The sequence below is a fragment of the Dipodomys ordii genome, unplaced genomic scaffold (assembly GCF_000151885.1).
Source record: "Dipodomys ordii isolate 6190 unplaced genomic scaffold, Dord_2.0 Scaffold97, whole genome shotgun sequence".
Lineage (NCBI taxonomy): Eukaryota > Metazoa > Chordata > Mammalia > Rodentia > Heteromyidae > Dipodomys > Dipodomys ordii.
In genome coordinates this window covers 3,834,807-3,859,027 of record NW_012267313.1, presented here as the reverse complement: position 1 = coordinate 3,859,027, position 24,221 = coordinate 3,834,807, and the positions used below count along the sequence as shown (strand labels likewise).

Below are 24,221 nucleotides of genomic sequence, written 5' to 3'. Positions count from 1 at the left end.
TATATTTAGCCCAACATGTAAATGATTAACATGTAGAATAGTTGTGCAGAACATTTGTGTATAATTTAAACATATCATGAAAGTAATTTGCATTCAATAAATGTTGATAGCATTGAAGTGAACTTGCAATTTTAGAAATTTAAAGACAATTTCCTACTATTGTACAAACCTAGGAAATCTATTTGGTCCCTTGTGAATCTTCTCAAAAGTGACATGTGCTGTAAAGCTTATGAAGCTGAAGTATGAAATAGTTTTCTTCTTGATAAAAGGAATGTGAAATTCTGGAGATCTTCATAATATTGTATTTTCAACATGTATCCTCTGTATGAATAGTTTCAAAGTGATAACATCATTGAATATTTTGCTTGTATTACATCTTGGGAAAAGTTAATGAGGAAAATATTAATTATTTGAAATTGAACGTAATGTAAACGGTTTGAAGAGAGCTCTTTTTCAGGTTTCAACTGAAATTATTATAATCTTGAAGAAATGATTGAAACTGTGTTTCCTTAAGAAAAAGCTTCTTTAGTGAAGCTTGTCTGAGTTGTCATGTTTTATTATACTCAGAGTGTGAATCCTATTACATTTGGAAAAATTATATGTTGTACATAGAGATAGATGCCTTGAGATGAGAATGAAAATGTAGCACTCTTGTTTGAACCATATCAGGTATTTAAGGGCCTTCCATTCAAAGGACTACATTTGTAAGACTGTATCTGATGAGCATATATTTAGTTTAGCTATGGTGTTATTTATTTTTTATGGTATGGATTATACCATATTAGGCACTGCATGCATATGAAAATATTAGTACTCTGAATAAGTCATTGGTGCATTTTGTCTTATAATTTCCATACAAATCACCTTACATGCAGACATGATTACTTGGGTAAGGTATTTATGTTGATATTGAAATGGGTGAAATACAAGTGGCCTACTTAGCCAAAGCATTTTTTATGGCTACTTGTTATTGACATTATACTCATGAAGTTAAGACAGGAATGAACTAGCCTCCTTTCACAATTAGGGAACATGTTGGCTTAAGTGGGGAAACTTCTTTGTGCTTTTAAAATGCAACATGGAAATGGAATGCTAGGATGTGGAAAATAGGGATGGTACAGGGAAAATTGTTTTCTAGGGATGTTGTTCACTAAGCTCCTTGTGAAAGGACCTCGCTATTACGGGAAAATCATATATTTCTTGGAGAGGGAAAACATTGGTTCTCAACTGTCAGGCTAAGGAGCAACATTGGTCAAGGTGGATTGACATGTTGAATTGATAGCTTTTTGGACAATTAAGTAAAATTATAATAAAATCAAATAATTAAAATAAATTCCTGATAAGGATTCAAAGATGATTATTAATGAATGGTATGTCCACTTGTTCTTTTAAAAATTGAAGATTTACTCCATTGGTTTTCTGGTAGTTCAATAAATATCAAAAAAAGAAGAGTAAGGGCACATGTTGCTTTGCATACTAAATAATTACTTAGAATCTACCTCTTCTTAACCCCATGGAAATTGAGATTCTTGAGAGTAGAGAGAAAATACATATTTTTCTATTAGACAGTAGTTAGATGCAATGCTCTTTCTGTGTGTGTGTGTGTGTGTGTGTGTGTGTGTGTGTGTGTGTGTTGGGAGGTGATCATGGGGCTTGAACTGGGCCTGGGAGCTGCCCCTGAACTCATTTGCTCAAGGCTAGCACACCATCAGTTTGGTTTCACCTATAGTGCCACTTCCGGTTTTCTGATGGTTAATTGGAGATAAGTTTCACAGACTTTTCTTCCTTAGCTGGCTTCCAACCATGATCCTCAGATTTCAGCCTCCTGAGTAGCTAGGATTACAGGTATGAGACACCAGTGCCTGGTTCAATGTTCTTACTTTCTATCTACCAAATTTCTAGGAGTTGAAATTACCACTGGTAGCAGCTTTAGTTTTCTTTCACCAACTAGTCTAGCGTCTGTCAATGATGAGACTATTTTTATTTTACTACCAGAGATTGAGCTAAAGGCCTGAACTTAAGCTCTCAACCACTTGAGGCACATCCAAAATTCATTAGCCATGTTAAAAAACAACAACAACAACAAAAACAGTACTGTGGCAACTCCTTGCTTGGGGTTCATGAAGTAGCTGCTTTGTGTCTTATCATGTGGTTCCACTGTTCTATATAGAGGTAGAGTCCTATAGGGAAATTAAAATTTATAACCAGGGATGATGACCTCTGTTACATATATGTGTTTACAGGCTAAGAAGTTAGTCATTGAAATAGATTTAATACAAGGCTATGATGGAGATTAGGTTTTATGTCGTAGATCCAAGGATCAAAGAAGATTTTGTGTTCCTTGGTGATAGAATTGAAGTTGGGGCGAAGAAGATAAAGTGCATTCTGAGGGGAGAGAAATTTGGGCAGGGTTAATGCTGTAGGGTGCTAATTTGGCTAGAGGACAGGACACTTGAAATAATGGGGAGGTTGAGGCCAATTTATTGTAAGCCTTAAAATTCAAGGGGGGGACTGGCAACTCATGCTAGCTACTCAGGAAACTGAGAACTAGAGGATTACAACTGGAACAGAAAAGTGTCCAGCTCCAGTTAATGTCCAAAAAGGTAGTGTTCCATCCATGAGCAAGCTGAGCAAGAGCTCAAGGCCCTGAGTTGAAGCCCTAACACTGGAAAAGTAATGAATAATTTAAGTTTGACTCAAGAACTGGGATTTTTTTTTCCATTGGAGTTGGCTTGTGACTTGCTCACTTACCAGAATACCCAGGTACTTTATCACGGATAAATGAATCCATGCTATACTGGGACTGTTGTAATGGAATTGCATTGTCATGAAAGAGGAAGTTACGGACTGTGTGATGGAATGGTTTCTCATATGTGGCGCATGCTGCCATGTTATCTGTTCTTTAGTAAAGCATCTTCTCTCTGTGCCTCAAGAGTGTTGTGAATACTGAAAGAGATAAACTATGTAAAAGTCCACAGGCCCATTGCAGATAACTAAAAACATAGTTGGTCCTCACTGAACTTCCCAGATGTCTCCTCCACAATCTTTAGGTGGACATTGTTCTAAATAAGAGATAAATGCAGAGATAGATGTGGTGATATGCAGCTAGGAAGAAGGTCAACACAGGATTGTCTGATGAGTTATAGTTCACTTTCTGTAATGGAACCTGTCTTTCTAAAGCGAGAATGTTTATCTACTTTATTCTCTTGCTTTGAGAAGAGAAGGAAAGAAGTATCTTTATACCAGACTTGCTTTGGTGGTAGGCTTTAAGCCTGAGCTTTGGTATCATTGCTGGTCCTAGTTTGTTCCCAAGGAAAGAAAAGGGGCTGTGGCTTGACAACCTCAGCAGGAGGGAAAAGGTTGAATTTCCTGGGGGTTAGGTTACAGCCACTTGCTGTCAGTAGACTCTGAGAACTTTAGCATGTCCAGATTTAACATCTGAAGTATCTTGGGAGGTTGGACACAGTGGTAATCTATAGTTTTTCTTAGACCTATGAACCCAGAGTTGTAAGTCCTGAGGGTATAGTATGTAGAAGCTGATTCCTAGCTGGTAAGCTAAAAACCTGCTCAGTATCTGCAGCTCATTGTTGTCTTAAAGTAATTAAACTGTGTTCTTGTTAAGAATGATGTTTTAGTGAAAGCTGATGCAATGACTTCATTAACTACTTAAAGACATGCAAGTCCATGGAGAACCAGACTTCTGTAAAAACACTTCTGCCTTTGCAAATCAGAGTATTCTGGAAGGTTGTAGCCCATTATTTTCTGGAAAATCTCAGTGGTTGACTTTCTGAGTATCCCAGGTAGAAGGATGAGCTTTGGAATATCTAGTACCCTCTGAGAAGAAGCTAGCAACCTGTGAAGAAACAAGGGAATTCTGGGTAAGTTCTAGTTTAGCTACATAGCCTTTTGTCTGATATCTTATTGGTGTTATGCTCTTCTAGAAACTGCTCTCATTGGCCCAGCTTGGGGGTGGGGCTGGGTTTTTTTTTTTTTTTTTACATTCCTTGCCAATCATGCAGAGGACAGTGCAAAGGAGAATGTGGCTGAGAAAGATGACATGACAGGTGCATTTAGTACCTGTGTCAGTATATCATTTGAGTATTGATGGCACTCAGCATACAGTGGGTAACTTTTGGTGGGGGAGGGAGATATTCTTTCTTTATCCAGAGATATGCCCTGTAGACATCCTCAGAATTGGATTTATAGAGGTGGTATGGCATTGTGGGAAATCTAGTTATTACAGGATTTTGTAAAATAGAAATTGAATCAAATTTCTTCCATGTAGCTATTCTATTTTCTGCTGCCATGGAGTTAGTTTGCTTTTGGCTTTGCAGATTTTTTGATAATGTATTGGGATGTGGATAGAGAAGTTTCCTCAGTTTTCTGGGGCAGGGGTAAGGGGGAAGAACATGATACAGTGGAGGAATAAAACAGCTAGGCAGTCTTGGCACGAAGTTAACTTTGGAGAATCCTAGTAATAACTGCATTAATCTTTATATGTAAGTCAAAGGGTAAAAATTAAAGGAGTAGAAGAGGAGAAAAACAACCTGTGTTTTTGAATATAGAAAAATTATCAAATTATCTCTTCTATGATTAATGAAGTTCATGGTTACAATAGGTAGATTTTTTTATTTTGTTAATCATTGTATATTTCAGTAGAAAATGTGCTTTAGGCACAGTTGGTAGTATTTATCAGCTTGCTAATAATTCCTTACACAGGTAATTATTTACTAGTTTTTTATTGTAAAGGTGATGTACAGAGGGGTTACAGTTACATAAGTCAGGTAATGAGTACATTTCTTTTCGAACAGTGTCCCTCTTCCCTCATTTTCTCCCAGTTTTTACCCCCTGACTCCCCACCCCAACAGGTTGTATAGTTTATTTTCAACATAGTGTCTAGTGAGTACCATTGCTGCATTGTTCACCCTTTGTCCCTCCATTTCTGTGTTCCCCTTTACCTTCCATAAAACAGATACATTTACATACAAGACAAAAGGTGTAGAAATAAAAAACAGGGACAAAACAGAAAATAAAAACTTATTTCCATTTCTTGGTGTTCATTTCAATAAACATCATTTTAAATGATCATATGCTCATAGCTATTGAGCCTTTGTGATCCTCTCCTAAGAATATCCTCCTTGCTGTGTGAATGTTTATAGGGTTCCATATAATTTATAATGTCCAAGTGTAATTTTTTTTGCCTTTACCATACAGTGTGTTTACTTGTAGATATATGGACACAATCTAGTTAAAACAAATGAGGGAAATTATGACCTATATTTCTTTTGGGTCTGTCTTACTTTGCTTAATATAATTTTTTCCAAGTAGAATTCTATGCTTCCATCAGAAGGAATGATATTTCACTATTCCTAAGGAATGATATCACACTATTCCTAAGGAATGATATTGCACTATTCCTAAGGAATGATATTACAGTATTCCTAAGGAAGAATAGGCTTCTTCAGCATTTCACTTTTAAAAAATTACTATCAAATAACAACTAGCTTTTATATAGCAGGTCTGTTTGACCAGTGCCATCATATGCTTTAGAAATATCCTGCATTTGTTTTGTGATTGTTATGTACTTCATGATACTATGAGGGTGGGTAGAACTACTTATCTCTATTTCATAGCTGGGGTTAGTAAGGCAAATAGGTTTAGAAATTTGCTAAAGGTATAAATAGTATATGTCTAGGACAAGCAGAAAAGATCAAAAGCTATGTACATATGACCATATAAGATGATGCTAAGCAAAGTGAAACCCAAGATAGAAACACAAGTGGTTTTATCTTTCTTGCTGTTGTTTTTAATATATTTATAATGTACCATGTGATTTTTTTGTTTCTTTTGTATGTTCTTCCCCCGTGGTATAACCCCTGTTTTCACTATATTTGATTCTGGTGCCTGCATCTTGTATATACATTTTTCTAATTTGAGGAGGGGAAGGAAAATAACAAAATGCTGAAAATAAGGATATAGGTTGACCCATTGTAACAATGAGATGTACAAGACACTATGTTGAAGATGAACTTTACAACTTTGGTGGTGGGGGGAGGAGTTGGGGAGGTGGGGAGGGAAGGAATGGTAGGGGAAAAACAAAGGAGGAGGTAACAATGTTCGATAGGAAATATACTCATTACCTTACTCACATAACTGTAACCCCTCTGTACAGTATTTTTACAATAAAATACAAAAAAAGAAAAATTATATATATATATATATATTAAAAAAATTTGCTAAAGGTAACCTGTTAGAACAGAGTAGTCAAGTTCCAGAGTCTATGAGATCTCTTGAATACCACAATGTGTCCACTGTACACAGCCTGAATCTAAGAGAAGTGGAATTCTGTTCCTTACCTAAATGAGCTTGCATATTGGATATGCTCAGTTTACTTTTGTATATTTATTTTTTTTATTTGTGAAACAGAGCCTCACTACATAGCCTGGGCTTGGCCTTGAATTTGAAATCCTTCTGTCTCATTCTCCTGAGTGCTAGGAATACAGGTGTGTGCCACCATGCCCTGCTCCCCCTTTATTTGAAAGTACTCAACTTCACTACTTGAAGTGTTGTATTTAATAGTAGAAAATTGCAGTGTTGATATCCTTCATATCCTTCATAATTCTGGAGGGCATTAAAATTTTTTTTTAGATCTTAGAAAAGATTTCATGTAATTATGTCAGGCTTTAGTATAAATTACTTTATTGGGCTGAATTTTCTTGGGCTATATAATTAAGCTGACTTATAGTCCACATGTGTACCTGTGGAACATTAAATATATTCAAGTCACCAGGTGACAGACCATGACAATGCAATCTACTTTCTGAGGATACACCAAGTAGAGCCACCAAGTAGAGGTGTGGCTCAGCAGTAGAGCACTGGCCTAGCAAGTGGGAGGCCCTAAATTCAAGCCCCAGTACTGAAATGGATTGTGAGTAGTGGATCTACATTGGTGGCTGTCTTGGAGTCCGCCCAGTGTGCTCAAAGCTCGGTAATACTTGAACTTGGAAGACTTGTTCTGTGTGTGAGTATCTGTGTCCTAGAAACTGGTCAACAAACACACAATATTCTGACACCGTGACCATTGAAACGTCAAAAATTCTACCAATAAGGCAGTATTCTCAGGGAAGGAAATGCAGAAAAATAAATGAGCACAAAGAATTAGCTGCTGTTGAATTTTACCTTCCCTCAGCACTATTTTGTTTTTGTTTTTTTCTTTTTCATGCACACACATTCCTAGATACTCTGTAGAATTCCACGGTTGCTGTCCTCACAGTTAAGTTTTAATGGAGATGCAGAACACAGAATTTTGCACCCATGCGTTTTTTCCCGCCCCCCCCTGGGGAAACCACAGAGTTGTCACCATTTATAGAGCTGCATAGCCACTGCCTGCATCATTTCCTCTTCTACTTCCTCTCTGTCTCAGGCGGACCTGCTGCCAGCTCTCTGCTCGTGACATCTGAGTCATCACTAACGTCCCAGCTCAGGCCTGCTTTGTTTGTTTCTCTCTCCCTCACATTTCACAGATGTGGATTTTTCATCTGCTGTAACTCAACCCTCATCTGTACTTCAGCCCTCGCATGCTGTCAAGGTCTGTTTCCTGGCCTCTATTCCCTCTCTTTTTTCAATCCACATTTTAAAAAGTAATTTTCTGGGGCTGGGGTATAGCTCCGTGGTAGAGCATGTGCGTCGCATGCATAAGGCCTTAGGTTCAATCTCTAGTACCAAGACCAACAAAAAAAGTAATTTTCTCCCCCATGTTTTCTCAGCATTCCTTTCTTAGCAAGAGTCTCCCGTGATAACCCCTCCTCGATTCTTCCCAGTCATTCCTGTATCCCTTTATGATTCTTAATGGCTTTCTCACTCACTTCATCTACTCTGTACAAGGCAAAGGCACACTTTGGCTCTTTGTGAGCACAGTTAGAAGGAAATTGGGCTGCTTCTACAGAAACTGAAATAAGGAAACCTTGCCATTTCTAACCTCTACCTTCCTTGACCTATTGACCCATCCCAGCTTTTCTCTTCTCCTTTTTACTTGGTGTCATTCTTGCTCTACAATCCACACTACTAATCAAACTATAAAGGACTTCATACTGTTTACTTATCCTTGACTGAATTTGACTACTTTTTTTTTCCCCTTTGGTGAGATAAAGTTTCCCAAGATCACCCAAGCTGGCCTTGAACAGGTCCTAGGGCCGGGATCACAAGAGACATGTGCTGTTGTATTTGGCACAAATTCTTTTTTTTGGTATGATTTTAATGAAATGAGGCTAATTCAAGTTGTTCAATTTTTTTTATTTCTAAAAAAAGGCTTGTACATTTAAAAGTGTTTGTCTCTGGTAAATAATGATTATGATAGGCCAGGCGCTGGTGGCTCACGCCTGCAATCCTAGCTACTCAGGAGGCTGAGATCTGAGGATCGTGGTTCAAAGCCAGCCCGGGCAGGAGAGACCGTGAGTCTCCTATCTCCAATAAACCACCAGAAAACCGGAAGTGGCGCTGTAGCTCAAGTGGTAGAGCGCTCGCCTTGAGCTGAAAGAGCTGAGGGACAGCGCCCAGGCCCAGAGTTCAAGCCCCACGGCCGACCAAAAACAAAACAAAACAAAATAATGATTATGATAACAACAACAACAATAATATTGACAATGACAAAGTAAAAACAATGGTTTGTTTTTTTTTTTCTGGAGTCTGAGAATGGCTATTTGAAAGTATGGCCTAAAAATGGCAGGAGAAGCAGAAGGAGACACCATTTGAACAGTCAGTAAAAGATAGTGTTATCAAGCTATGTCCTTTGGGTAAAAACAATGCATTTTTAGGGATAAGGCTTTCTTTGATTAAAAAAGACAGTATATATCTAATTTTTTTCAAATAGAGATAGTAAAATGTTTCCCCCCAGTCTTTTGTTTCTTCTCAGCCACATGTTTTCAGTTATTCTATATCTTATAGAATATAAACTCATGAAACCAATAGCAGGTTGTTTTCTTTATTTCTGAATCTTAACATTAATATTCGCCATGTTCTGTGCAGTCAGTAAATGTTTGCTGATTCTGTAATACTTTGGGATAATCTTTTTTTTGTATTTCTAGAATTTTAGTTTATTTTGCTAAGTAGACATTAATTATTTTACTAACTAACCCAACAGTTAGAAACACCTGTCTCAACAGACCTTACCACAGACCTTAGCACCCAGTTGTTTTTCTTGCTCTTAGTCTGTGACTCTCCTTGGGCCTTATCTTCAGCTCTGGGATCTGACCAAAAGAGAAGCTAGTCTGTGGCCATATGGAAATAAGGCAAATGTACTCTGGTGGTCGCTTCAAGATTCTGGCTTGGCATATAGAAATGGCATGGGTTGCATTATATCTTTTGTAACCCTGGTATGGCCTCATGCCCACAGAAATCAGTGTTATCCTCTCTTTGTTCAACCCAGTAGAGGCTGGGGGTGTGGGGGTGGGGCATCTTTTGTTCACAAAGTATGATGGGATTGATGTAATACCTATTTTGCTACACTGGATCTCCAGTGACCCTTCCTTTTTTAAAAAAATCTAGGACTTTCTAATTACAGAAAGGTCTGTTGTGTTGGCCTAGTTGTTAAATTGTCAATTTAATAAGCTAAAATGAACTGGGTAAGAGAACACAGGCTTTTCACTGGGATGGAAGGGTATTGCATGATGAGCTATAGTGGGAGGGAACAATAGACTTTTTATGTAGCTGCCTGGCCCTTCTGCTTCATGAAAGCAAGGCAGTGAATGGGGAAGAGGAGATAATGGACTCCCCAGCCTGTGAGCTTGCTCACCATGCTCTTGGGGAACACGGGGAAATTCAATGTTTTATGTTTTTGGACTGCCTCACGATGCTTGTTCTCCCTACATCAGACACCTTTAATGCATGTCCTGTGTATTTTGTTTTGTTCTTTGTTTTGCATTTGCCTTCATGTTGGTATATTTTAAGCCAATACAAAAATGAAATGAATGGCTTTATCCATTTTGTTTGTTAAAGTGGGAAAAAATGTCAATAGCTCAGATGAGGTGGAAATATAATTACGTTGGCATTGTACTGTATGAGGTGGTTGTTTTTATTCTTGCTTGAGCTGCTAAGGATTGAATTTATATACTTGTGGCAATCTGGAATGAGAAAAAAGTACACGGGGCAGATATGCAAGTAATTATTCTTAATTTATATTAGATTTTCTCCATCTGGATGTTTTAAGTTTTTGGAGGACACCCCTAGGACACCCTAATATTAATAGGATTAAGGGCTACTTGTGAGTAAGAAGGAAAAAAAGGTCACTTGCTTTATAGATTCCAGAATGGTTAAGGGTTCTTTCTACCTAGGTGATGAGAAGATGGCAGGTCAGGGTCATGAGGACCTACATGGTTCTATCAGATGGTTTGGAAAGGGATTTAGCTGAGCCTCCACTATCCTAATTCCCGAAGTGTAAAAGCCATGATGGTTCCTCAGGTTTGGCCTGGAATTTTGGCCTTACATTTCTCACCATGTATAACCAAAAACTTAGTTTGGCAAGTAGTCTAAGTAGAATTTCCTCAACGTGTATACTGTGTCACTCTTCCATTTCCAGAGGCTGAAGAGGATCTAGCACCTGGATTCTAGCAGTCCAGGCCATGGTTTTGCCTACGTTCTCTGATGCTGAGAACTGACTGTGGGTTGGGCTGCTATGGTCAGTTATTGGACTCTTTCCCCTGCCACTTCATCCTGTGAGATAGCAAGCCACAGTTCCTAAATGGGTCATTGAAAGTTATGGAGGCTGCTTCATGGGGAAATTTGACGTAATGACTGAAGTAGAAGGGAGTAAAATAAAGATCAGATAATTTTTATAGTGCTTTCCAAGTCTCATTTAATTAAATTCTCCCCATAAATCTGTCAAGTAACAGAGGAGTTGAAGAGCCTTGTATTTGGGCACCTCATTTTTGTTGTTGTTGTTTTGTTGGTCATGGGGCTTGAACTCTGGGCCTGGGCACTGTCCCCCAGCTCTTCAGCTCAATGCAAGTGCTTTACCCCTTGAGCCACTTCCGACTTTCTTGAAGTTAAGAATCTCCCGGACTTTCCTGCCCAGTCTGGCTTTGAACTTCCTTCCATCTTCAGATCTGAACATCTTGAATAGCTAGGATTACAGGTGTGAGCCACCCGCACCCAGCTTGGGCACCTGATTTTTTTTTTTTTTTGCCAGCAAACGCTCCAAAAAAAGAGGCATGACTGTAAGTACTTTGGCTTAATAAAGTGGGATTTCTTTTTTTAGGATCCTTTTTCACTCTTAGATTTTTCTGTGTTAGTGTGGCGGTTAGATAATGGCTTAACAAAAAGTTTTAATCCCCAGAACCTGTGACTGGTAAATTATTTGGAAAAGGGATTCTTTGCAGATATGATTAAATTAAGAATTTTAAGATGGAAGATTATCTGGGCTTATCCATCTGGGCCCTAAATGCAATTATAAGTGTCCTTATGGGAGGTAGAGAGAGATCTGACACATACAGAGGAGAAAGCCTTGAAGGCCCAGGCAAAGACTGGAGTCCACATGGTCACAAAAGCATTGTTCCAGGACTAGAATAGTAAGATACAGCTCTTCTGGGATCTATCAGTCCTTTTGACACCTGGATTTCAGCTTACTGTGTTTTTGTTTATATAGCCCAGGATGATCTTGAGTGTATTTTTATTTTATTTTTTGGTACCAGTCCTAGGGTTTGAACTCAGATCTTAGGCACTGTCCCTGAGCTTTTATGCTCAAGGGTAAGGCTCTACTATTTGAACTGCAGCTCTGCTTCTGGCTTTTTGGGAGGTAAGATTCTCAGGCACTTTCCTGCTGGGGTTGGCTTTGAACCATGATCCTCAGATCACAGCTAGGATTATAGGCATAAGCCACTGATGCCTGGCTTGGCCTTGAATTTATGATCCCTCTGTCTCAGCTTCTCAAGTGCTAAAATTATAGGCCTAGACCACCATATACCACTGGGCTTCAGCCCAGTGATCTTGATTTTTGGACCTCTAGCTTTCAAACTGTGAGAATAATTCACATTCATTTTAGCTACCAAGTTTGTGATGATTTGTTTCAGCATCTACATGAAAGCAATAAATAATAAATAAAAGAAAGAAATAAAAGCAACTCGAACAGGAGGATTCTACCATCAAATTTAATTTTTGTGAAAGATTTATTTACTTGTATATTGTGTATACCCAAGGCAAGCTAGGTTTAATTTAATTTTGATTATCAGATTAAATTTTCCAAGTGCCCCCCAGTTGTGTCATGCAGACTTATTTGTGTAAATTTGCAATCCTGTTTGGCCTGTTCATAATTGCCTCCACATTAGTTGGCACACAGTAGGTTCTTAGTAAATATTTTCCAATGAGTGCCTGTGTGAGTCTGAGTGGTTTCTTAATAAAGGGATTCAGTCTGCTGTTCTAGCAATTTTTTTCTCACTATTTTATTTTTATATTTATTTTATATTCTAGCCAGGGGGGGAAATCAAGTTGGTGAGATATAAATAATGAATAGTAGCTACAATTTCCCTTATGAATAATAACTATTCAGATGACAGATGGCACTAGAATAGACCGATTGTGTAATAAATATTAATTGGAACTTAAAAAAATCTCTCTTAGGAGAAAGAGGCAAATTAGGACAAATGAAATGTATATTAAGGAAAATGTACTTTCAAGGGTGTCTTTCTACTTGGCATAGGTATTTCTGAAATGTGTCCTGTGTCTGCTATATTCTGCATTATTTTGATACCCGAAATAATTTCAACAAGTCCCTGGACCACAACATAAAAAATATCTTAAATAAGCAGAAACAAAACTATATTAGTAAACAGAAATGAATTCTTTTTTCTAACTCTTTGTGTGCCCATTGTAGGGCTTGAACCCAAGGACTCAGCACTGAGATCCTCAGTTCTCAGCCTCCTGAGTAGCTAGGATGACAGGCATGAGCCACTAGGATCCAGCCATAATAAATTCTTAAACATTTCTCATCATTGTAAAAGCCTTCTGCATTTTGGACTCAGGACATTATCTGTCTAATGTAGTCAAGTGAACAAGATGGTAGTGTTGTGCAACACTTTTTGTGAAAAAGTTAAGCACTAAGGAATGTTTGTCAGTGGGTTATTTAATACACATCAATCCTACAGCAGGATTCAAGGTTTTCAATTTAGAGGAATTAAAAGTCCCAAAATTCAGGCCAGATTCCAGACAAATGACTCCCCATCTCCTGAGGAGTCACACATATCAGTTTGTTTGCTTACTTTGGTGAAGCACCTCGCAGTTCCTCTGCCAATATGTTTGAGAACTATGGCTCCTGAACTGTCATGACCACATCGAAGACTGTGATCTATTATACAATCCATATAAAAGCTTCCATTAGTTTTACTCTGGATGCTTTTCATACCTGACTCAGTTCCCGGCTCCCATGTATCTGGTTTTAACCACTTCAGAAGGAGGGGGGGGATTTGTGTCTTATGTTCACTGCTGCAGCCTCTGAACCCAGATAAGAGATGGTACCAAGCGAAGGATCACTGTTTGTAATGGCATGAACTGAACCAGTGGCTTCAGGATTTTGCGGAGCCTCTGTTGCACTTTGTCTTATGTCTGAGTGATGCCTTCCATTGACCAATGTGAGCAAGAAAAGCTGCCCAGGCTCTTCTTGAGGTTACTGTTGTATAACTGCATTTAGAGAAAAGATCAATGGAGAAACTGCAGCTCTGTAATCAATAATGCATTTAGGTTCAAATATATACTCAAGAGATGTAAGGTGGAATTTATTTCATGTGTTGTGTAAACATTGCTCAAAGATTCAAAAGGGCCCGAGCCCAAGGACCCCTGGGGCTCAGTGGGCCACAACTTAAAGGAATGCCTGCTTGAAGGTTGTCCTGTGCCCCTGGTATGAATTAGTACACTTGTTGTCACATAGTCATCTTTCATCTTGCAGTGATAGGTTTAATTCTACCTTGGTGCAAATGTGAGGCCTCATTGGTATTTTAGAAAATGGATGATAGTTTCACATGCTTTTGTTTATTTTTTATGCTACTTGCATTCTCTCTCTCTCCCCCAACTCTCCCCCCCCCCCTCTGTTAAGGTAACTCACAGATTGGGTATCCTAGGATTTTCTGAAGCTTAAATGCTTAAATGCTGCCTGCTGATGGGGATGTTGAAGTTTAGAGCAAATGTCTCTGAAAGGACTAGGAGAGCTGATGAGGATATGAAGATGTGACTTGTGAATGGAATGGCATCACTGAAAGACCAGAGGATTGGCACAGCTGTTTGGGGAGTGAGCCAGTGAGCCTTTTAATGTACTCAGTGGTGACAAAATTCTGACTAATAGTTGCTCCACTGTGATTGTGTGTCTGACATTGAATATTCTGGAAGCATCAACATTTCATTTTAGGGTGTTATCCAGGAGTTTGCCCAATGGTACACACAAATCCAACCAAGAGATAGAATTTTAATGTTCTAAAGCAGTGCCTTATTTCTTTCAGAGACATAGTATTTTGTGTGTGTGTGTGTGTGTCTGTGTCTGTGTCAATATGTCTGTGTGTGAGACTACTTAGGCTTGAACTCAGGGCCTGGGTGCTGTCTTTGAGATTTTTTGTTCAAGGCTAGTACTCTATGACTTGAGCCATAGTTCCACTTCTGGCTATTTTTGGCAGTTAATTGGAGATGAGTCTCACAGATTTTCCTGTCTGGGCTGGTTTCAAACCATGGTCCTCAGATCTCAACCTTCTGATTACTGGTATGAGCCACCTGTGGCCAGCTGAGACAGGGTTTTTTAAAGTTGATATGCTGAGTAAAATTAGATTTCAGCACACTAGTTAAAATTAATTACAAGCATAAGCATTTATGATTTTTTTCTTATGCCCTACATGGTCTTGAGTTCAGGGATTCACTGTCTTGCTTGTCTTTTTTTGCTCACAGTTGATACGCTTACCACTTGGCCCATGCCTCCAGCTCTTATTTGTGCTGGTTATTTTGAAGATGGCTTCTATCGGACTTTTCTGCCCTTGGCCTTTGAGCCTTAAATTGCCATTCTCCCAATCTCAGCCTCCCAAGTAGTTAGGATTACAGATGTGAGCTACCATCATAGGACAGGGCTGCTCTTGTTATTTTTAGACTGGGACTCCAACTCAGTACTTGACACTTTTGCTTCTTGACCAGCACTTTACCAACTGAGCCACATCTCCATCTCTGTTCTCTTTCCTTTTATTCATGACAACAAAAGAGGCCAACGGATATAAAAATGACTTGTCTAAGTACCTTTTATGTAGCTGGCCATGGATGAAGCAGAGACTAGAATGCCCAACAAATGTTTATTCAGTGATGTGACTGTTGTATTGCAAGGTATTTTCCAGACTTTAAAAAGGTATTGTTGGAATAATCTGAGGTTAAAGTTCTACAAAGCATAATGTTTATATTAAGCTTCATGAACAAGCTGAGCCTTTTCATTCCATTTCTATCGTGGATGGTAAAGAAAGCGTCTGTCATGAGCTCTGTTGATGGCGAAGCAAGAGCGTGAAGGCTCATTAAAGCCCCTCCAGAGTCAGGACTCATAATGCCCATGGCAGGCCCATGCTCTTTAGCTCATCAGTGATTGAGTGGGATAGATTGACAGGTTATTCAAACTATCTAGGATATTTTACTACTAGATGTTCTTAAATCCTGCTTGAAGGACCAGTCTGTGATGTAGGTTTGGGTGGTAGTGTTTGATCTGCTCACCTCCTGTGAAACAAAAGGGCATCGTTAACGTTTATAGTGGGCAGAAAGCTGAAGAAACAGTAGCCATTGCTTTTACTCCTCAAAGACAATGGTTACTCTTGTCACAGAGTCACTACTTTCCCTCAACCCCAAGAACCCTGACCAACTGTGTAAAGAGATAAGCAAACTAGGCCAAGTCATAGGCCCTCCCATGTTACTTCCCATTAGCAGCCTTCTCTTGGAAGTACTTAGCCAGCAAAAATTCAGAGTCTGGCATTCATGATGATGGATTAAGTGCCTGCCTGCAGTGACATTAGCCATAGCTTTTGGGAGGGATCTCAGAAATAACACTGCCACTTAAAATGACTCCGGTCCCCTTGCTGGCTGGTTCTTACATGCGATTTAGTTATTGTCTTCATTGTGGAGCAGGGAAGGGTGTAGTGAGATGGCTGTTGGCTAACCTCTGAGTGGGAGTTGGTCTGGAATTGGTAGTTATTTGACAGGCAGCACAGGTCAGCACAGAGTCAGAGGGAGGGGAATGGATTGTATGAGTCCAAGGGAGGTTGATGGAAAGTATCTAGGTCTGCTTTTTACTTCCACAGATGCTTTGATAATCTCTTTGGGCTGGGAACCCGGGCTGCTTGCTTTGGTGTAGATCCATTTATGGCAAATACTGGAGGGGGAGATAGGTGGCTAGCTCTAGAACATACTCCTGAGAGAATGCCAGTCTTTTCCCAGATGTCTGCGGCATACACTTTCATGTCTCCTCCACACTATAACACCAGAGTGGGACTGTTAAAGGTGTGTACCTTGTTGGGTGTGGTGGCGCATACCTGTAATTCCTGGGATTGAGGTGTGGGAGGCCAAGATAGGATGATTGAGGTCTGAGGAGTGACATCTTGACAAAAGCTCAAGACCCTATCTGGAAAAGCAAAAGAGGTCTGGAGTATGGCCTGAGGCTCTGAGTTCAAACCTCAATACTACCCCTTACATAATCCCCAAACAATAAGTCAAGCCCTTCTCCCATACCTCCAGGTTAGAGGTGGAAAATAAGTTCCAGTGTTGTATTTTCTGTGGGTAGTGACAGACTGGACTAACCTTCCTGTTTTGCTAGCACCACTCAGCCTCTTCATTGAAGTCTGTACAGTGAAAGATTTGCCCAAATGAGCAGTAGGGGCATGGTCTGGAATGAGAGTCTAGTGCTCTACCCTAATGTGACCTTGGACCAGGTGCTCCAGCACTTCTCTGTTTCTCAGTGGACAGATTGAGATGGTGAGGTTACTGTAAGGAGTCAATGTGAAAACTACCTTTGCAAACGTTTAAAAAGAGTCCCTGGCAGATGGCAAGAACTTGGTAAGTATGAGTTGCTGGTCTTATTTTATGGTTAGTCTGTTCTCTCTAGGCTATTTCGTGCTCTTAATGAGCAATTTTGTCAAAACTTTTAAAATAAAGTGTAGTGATAGCCCCTGATGAAAATAAAATGAGTTGAATTAGTTATGGATTCAATTGGCTACGTTTAATGTCAATATGAGCTGATGTTACAAACATCAGGGATTCATAATTTAACTGAGGAAAATTCCTGTCAAGAGACTTCATTTAGTTGTGTTACAGAGAAGTAATTCAGTGCATTTCTTTTCATTTCCTAGAACTATGTGATTTTGAAGCTTAAACAGATATTTCTGTTCCCATTCTCTCCGGCCTTGACTTACAAGGAAGGAAAGAAGCCAGAGACATCCAGGCACCTTATCAAGACAAAGTAGTTAATGATACAACTGGCCAAGCAGCCCCAGTTCTCCGTTTCAAGTCACAGATCTGTTAGAAGTCTTCCTGTGTTTGCTCCTGCCAAACATCTTACCCTAGTTTGCTTCAACCTAGGTTGTAGAGAATGAGAATTACTATAATTATTATTGTAATGAGAATTTCTCTGAACATTCTTCATGTGGATAAAAATTCTTAAATGAGCTTTTAGACAGGTTATAAAGCACTTCGATCAAATATATTTCTTTAATGATGAAAGAGATTAAAAACTCGAGGCAGTTTGTAAGATGCTCAAATAGTTCAGTGACATTATCACCTTTCTCAGTGGGAAGAGGGGAGGTGTGGAACTCTGGGTCTAGAGATTAGGGAATTGAAATTTGTGACATCTTTGAACCTTAGTTTTCTATTTTGTCCTTCATTGAACAGACTTTAGATCATACATACACCCACACACTTTTTTTTTTTCTACATTGTGGTTCTGTTTAAAATAAAGTGTAAAATCAAACATTAAAAGCAGGTAAGGGGCTGAGAATATGGCTTGGTGGTAGAGTGTTTGCCTAGCATGCATGAAGCCCTGTGTTCAATTCCTCAGTACCACATAAACAGAAAAAGCCAGAAATGGCACTGTGGCTCAAGTGTTAGAGTACTAGCCTTGAGCAAAAGAAGCACAGGGACAGTGCCCAGGCCCTGAGTTCAAGCCCCAGGACTGGCCAAAAAAGAAAAAAAAATGCTGGCAACATCCAATCTGTACTGTTCAATGTACCTTTCAGGAGCAACAATGGGTTGATATTCTGTGATTTGACTATGGTCTTTTCTAAGGCCTTCATTAAAAAGAGTTAACCGATGGAACATTAATTAAAAGAGGGAAAAAGTAAGAATAAAAACATGGAAGGAGGGAAATAATGTAAAATATTATTGTAAGAGAACTCAGTCATGACAAACAGAGAAACCACATTTTGAGGGGTAGAATTGCGAGTCTTTATTGGAGAGCCGGCAACTGTAGGTGGACTCTTGTCACAGAGACCTGTGGCCCCTGGAATACACTTAATTAACACTGTTAGAAAACTGAGCCATGAGAACAGGAGAGGAAAGAAAGAGCAACAAATAAATACCAACCAACCAAATCAACTCCAATGGGACACCATGGTGACCAGAGAGTTAGCAGACAAGGCATGTCATAGTCCTGTCTAAGCTGGTTTGGCCTAAATAGGGTCAGTCTCAGGGTGCAGGGTCACAGGAAACTATAGAGGCACAGGACTGACAGGTTCAGTAACCTATCATGTAAGTCCTGGCTCCTGCCTCTAGGAATTCAGGAGCACCCATTACCTGGGGGTGGAACTTCCTAGCCTCTATCATGAAGACAAGATGGTGCCAGTTAAACCCAATACTCTGTTATCCACCATATGGCCGGGATGGCACCAGTTAGATCCATTATCCTCATTTCAATATCTATTCAAGACTGTTACCACCTAGTAGGGTGTTTGTGGCTCTTCCTTGTAATCCTAGCAACTTCAGAAGGCTGAGATCCAGAGGATGGTGGTCCAGTGCCAGTAGAGAAGAGAAGTCCTCAAGACTCTATCTTTAACCAGCAAAAAAACAATGCTGGAGCTGGAGGTCAAGTAGCACCAGCTGAGCAGTCAGGCATGAGTGAATCTGAGGACCTTAGGTAAAAACATGATACCAAAACTTGGTACTGGGCTGGGAAGGTGGCTCAGTCGTAGAGTGCTTGCCTCCCATGTATGAGGCCCTAGGTTCGATTCCACAGCACCACATGAGCAGAAAAAGCTGGTGGAGCTATGGCTCAAGTGGTGAGTGCTAGCCTTGAGCTGCAGAGCTGAGGGACAGCGCCCAGGCCCAGAGTTCAGGCCCCACAACCGACAAAAAAAAAAAAAAAATTAAAAAAACATGGTACCCTACCCCTTGAACACCAAGATTTTTCACCATCTAATAGTCGAGGGGCATGAAGTTGGAAGTTTAAATAATGTGTAAGTTTAAATAATATATGGTATATATTATTTAAATGTCATATATAAAATTAAATGTCATATATACACTTAAAATGTAAGTTTAAATAATATATGGCATTGTTGAGTAACAATGGTAAAGGGTTAGAAGATATACTTTAGAAATGTAAGAAATGATTTCAAGTTAAATAGTATGATTTTCTTTATTCTCCTTACTTAGACACAAAGGGAAAGGGCCCTGTAAAATGCATCTGATTTGAAACAAAGATGCTTTAAAAGTTAAAAGCCAGGGCTGGGAAGTTGGCTCATTGGTAGAATGCTTGCCTTGTATGCATGAGGCTCTGGGTTCGATTCCTCAGCATCACATAAGCAGAAAAAAGCCAGAAATGGTGCTGTGGCTCAACTGTAAAGCATTAGTGTTGAGCTGAAGAGCTAAGGGACAGCACCTAGACCCAGAGTTCAGCCCCCACAACTGACAAAAAAAAATATTTAAAGCTTTCATTTGGACATAAATTTTGGCTGCTCTGTTTAAGATTTTTAGAGTTGGGTGTGGTGGCACATGCCTGCAATTCCGGCATTTGGGAGACTGAGGAGGATCATGTAAGATCTTTTATGAGTTTGAGACCGACTTGGAAAACATAATGAAACCCTAAAAGAATTAATAAAATAGTTGATTTGGGTTTGGTGGTGAGGACTGAAGGATGGACATAAGCGGTTTGTTTTGGGAAGTAAGCTGGAGATAATTTTTGACTTAGGGGAAAAATCAGAGTTAACAAGAAAAATAGGAATGGCATTACATTTCTAAGTAGAATTAAGCACGCACAATGTTTTCATTTCTATTTTTAAGTGCTACATGAATGGTAGTGCAGAACATTAATAGTTGATCTTTCTAAAATGTATACAAAAGCATGTTTTTAAGGAGAAATGCTGATATTTTGGAAGTTCTGTTATGAAAAAATGACTCACCTGTGTATTTGAAAGAATCTGGACAGGAAGAGGAGACACTTGAAGCATGGCCTTGAGTACAAATAGTAAACCTTACCAGAGGCTGTGTGAGCCCGAGCATCAAACGTTTTCCCTGATGTGTAAAAGAAAATGACTTGAATGGGTGATCTAAAGATTCTGACATCTTTGCAAATCTGTCATGGTTAACAATTTGAGAAATTCTTCATTGATGTGAATCAAGAATTGAGAGCTTTATGGAGGATGTTAACTGAAATCGAATTTTGGAGAACCTATGAAACAGGTTTTTAGAAAAAGGGAATTCTACTTGGACACAAGGCGTGAACAAAGAGATCACTGAAAGAAACATCCACATACTTTCTGCTTTGTTATTAGGAGAACAAAAATGTTTGTGATAAATGGATCAAATTAGGGATTTACTTGGCAGGTCTGATATGGCCATTGAAAGAACTTTTCAAGCAGCTTGAACTTCACAGAATAGAAATATGCCATAGCTAATGATATGAAGTATCATAGGTCTGCATGGATACAGAATTCAACATATATAATTGACACTTCTGTGCAAGGAGAACAGAAGAAATGCTGATGGTGAGGTGGTAGATGAGACTTAGGATGTACTGCTTCTGGGCCATGTTAAGGGAACAAGGTTGAAGTAGTTATCCTGGGTGCTGTGGGAAGGAAGGAACTGACAGAATATGCTGGTTATAAACTAGATGATCTCAAGGACAGGAAGGAGGTCATTTGTGGTTCAAGAAAGGGAATGCTGAATTAGAGATCTTTGTCATTAGAGTTAATAAGGCTCACTCTGTGAGTATTGGAGTGAGACTGATATGCAGAATAGAGTCAAGTTGGCCTGTGTTACCAGGGAAGAATGTGTGGGTGGGGACAGAGGGACATAGATGCTTCAATTTGAAGGGTGATGATTGCAGAGGCAAGGGAAGATAGCTGAGCAGGTGTGAGAGGGCATGTGGGGGTTAGACTATGAGATTTTCAGGAACCAGCTGGGTCATAGCAGTAACCTGCTGTGAGTATAATAACTTCAGCTCTTGGGATTTCTGTGTTTTCAAAGGCAAAATGGGGTGAGTAAGAGTTGAACTTGATCAGCACTTCTCAGTGGGGGCAGTATGGCCTTCTGAAAGGCTTTTGGAAATGTGTGGAGGTGATTTACCCTGTGCACTGTTGGCAGGACAGGCTCCAGTTGGGTTTGCCTAAAGTTTCAGGGCAGTATTGATAAATAACTCACCTCACAGCCTTGAAGGATGTCATGTACAAAGCTCATCTTTGCTTCTCTTAATATCAGCTCTTCAGCTCAGGGCTATTGCTCTATAACTTGAGCCACAGTACCACTTCTGGTTTTCTGGTGGTTTATTGGAGGTCAGAGTATTTCCCGCCCCAGGCTGGCTTTGAACCGCGATCCTCAGATCTCAGCCCCCTGAGTAGCTAGGATTGCAGGCATAAGTCACAGCGCCCAGCCTGAACTTCTTAAAGGAGTGTTTTCTGACTTTTATTTCTCCAAATCTGAGTTTATTCTAAATAATTGTCCACTTCATTGTATGTGGATTAGTGTCCAAGCATTCATTGGAATAAGGAAGTAATGGTTTGAATTGTTTTTATTTCTCCTAAACCTCATGAGAAGGGCATATGCATGCTCTCACAGAACTCTGTGCTGATAAATTCTACATAAGAAGGCAAAATGATGTAAGGGAAGTAAGACTGGTCAAGGTTGAAAATCCTCTCATTAGGTGCTTTCTAAAGATTTAACTCCTGACAAATACTACAGCTTTCAAAATGCTGAGATCTGAAAGAGGCTTTGTAGGTCAGTAAGTATGAATATTTTCTATTGGACTGCAAGAGATCATGATGTATATATGATCTTTTTACAGGCATACTATTGCAGTGTATGCTCATCCTGGGGCTTGAAACTCAGGGCCTGGGTACTGTTCCTGAACTGTTTCACTCACGCTAGTGCTCTGCCATTTGAGCTACAGCTCAAAAACCTTTGGATTATTGGTGATTAATTGGAGATAAGAGTCTCATGGCCTTTATTGCACAGGATGGCTTCAAACTATAATCCTCAAATCTTAGTTCCTAAGTAGGTAGGATAACAAGTGTGTAATAGAGCCTGTCAGCTTGCATGTATGTTAAAGAATATTTAAAATAATAACAAATGCACTTATGGGTGAGGATAGGAGGGAGGAAATGGAGAAAAGGAAGGTGTGACATTGTTTAAAAAACATTATATTCATTACCTGACTTATGGAATATAATCCCTTTGTATAACTCCTTAACAATAACAATAATACAAAATTTTATTATTTAACAATGATACAAAAATTTTATTATTTAACAAAAATACAAAAATTTTAAGAATACACATGATATAGCCACTTGCACTTAGAAATCAGGAGTGTCAAAATAATGAGATTGCCAGGAATGTATAGTATAAAATTTTATTGGACAATTTCATGTTTTCTCTTTTAAGGTTGACTTTAGAAAATATTTGAACTTCATATCTAACTTATTGCTCACAAGTAAAGTTCTTTGTGGGTATTGTGGACTCGAATTTATGGGGAATTGCAATAAAAACTGGTTTCAGACTAGAGAAGGTTGCTTGAGTAAAGCACAGGTTTGCAAAGAAAAATAAGACAGCATGAAAGAACAAATAAATACAAAGTCAAGTGGAAAGGAAAAAAAAATAATGGTGTATTTTCTACTTGCAATGTATAGCCACAACTGTGCGGGTGAAATTAGGTATCATGGTGAATAATTTAGCCTAATTTTTATGGTAGTTGTCTTCCTTAGAAAATTAATATTGAAAAGTCCAAATATGAGTTACCTACAAAGCCAATTTTGTTATCATTTTGGAGCATGTTAGTTGTTTTTTTTCCTATTGCTCTTTAGAAAGTGCTCGTTCGAAGTTCCAGCACTGTGGCCAGAGAGCCAGGGGTTCTGAGGAGTGTAGGAGGGGATCTTCCCACAAATCCTGAGGACACAGTACAGACATAGGAGTAATTCCTCCCCCTCTGAACCTGTGATGATCACACTTGTTTCATTTTTGAATTGTGATCCTTATGTATTGACTATTTACTGGTAGTTCAGGTTGAGTATCCGTTGTGTGAAATGCTTCCTCCCAGAAATGAATTTTGCTTGTTTTCATCTTATATTTTTGAATTTTATTGCACAGGTGTTACAGGTTGAACATGCTTAATCTAAAACTCTAAAGCCTGAAATATTCCCAAACATGAACTTTATGAGCACTTAGGTATCTCAGCTTTCTGTATTCAAATCACAGGTATTCAACCTCTTATTTGGCTCTTTATGTAATTATTTCTAATTCTCTTGACCATGCCACATAGGCACTATCATTTCATTTCACAAATAAGGAAATAGATCTTCAAAGAGGTTAGGTTGTTTTGCCCAGTGGTCTCTATCCAGTGAACTGCAGGTTTGGTGGGCTCCAAATCCTGTATTTCTCCCTGTAACACCAAACTGGATGATGTGGTTTTGGTGTGGGGTTAGGAGAAGCCGGAGAGTGGTGTAAGGGTTGAGGATTTTGTGCAGACATGCTTTTGAGGCAGGAGAAATGTCTAGTCACAGTACTTTCAGACTAGAGTGAGTGGCTTAAGAGACTGGACAATGATCCTGAGACAAAGCTGGTGGTCTTGAATCTGGTGACTGAAAAACCCAAACTTTCCTGAACTCAGTACTCCTAATGGTTTACAATCAGATTTAGAAAGGAATTTTAAAATGAGATGCTGTGTTCATGGCACAACTTTACATATTTCTGGTGAATATTTGAATAAATTGATGGTTTAGAGACTAACAGTTGAAGACATCGCCTTTCTA

General features: G+C 39.2%; 1 protein-coding gene across 2 annotated transcripts in view; it reads left to right on the top strand.

The window, feature by feature from the left end:
- Arhgap18 (Rho GTPase activating protein 18) overlaps window positions 1-24,221 on the top strand; it is a 137,241-nt gene that overhangs the window by 23,927 nt on the left and 89,093 nt on the right. Inside the window, exon 1 of one of the 2 annotated variants that reach the window (XM_013026880.1) lies at window positions 7,540-7,588. The exons of the other annotated variant lie outside the window; for it this stretch is intronic. Coding sequence (XP_012882334.1) covers window positions 7,578-7,588 — 11 coding nt within the window. The 5' untranslated portion in view covers window positions 7,540-7,577. Of the gene's footprint in view, window positions 1-7,539; window positions 7,589-24,221 lie in introns of those variants that run through there. 2 annotated transcript variants of the gene reach the window in all.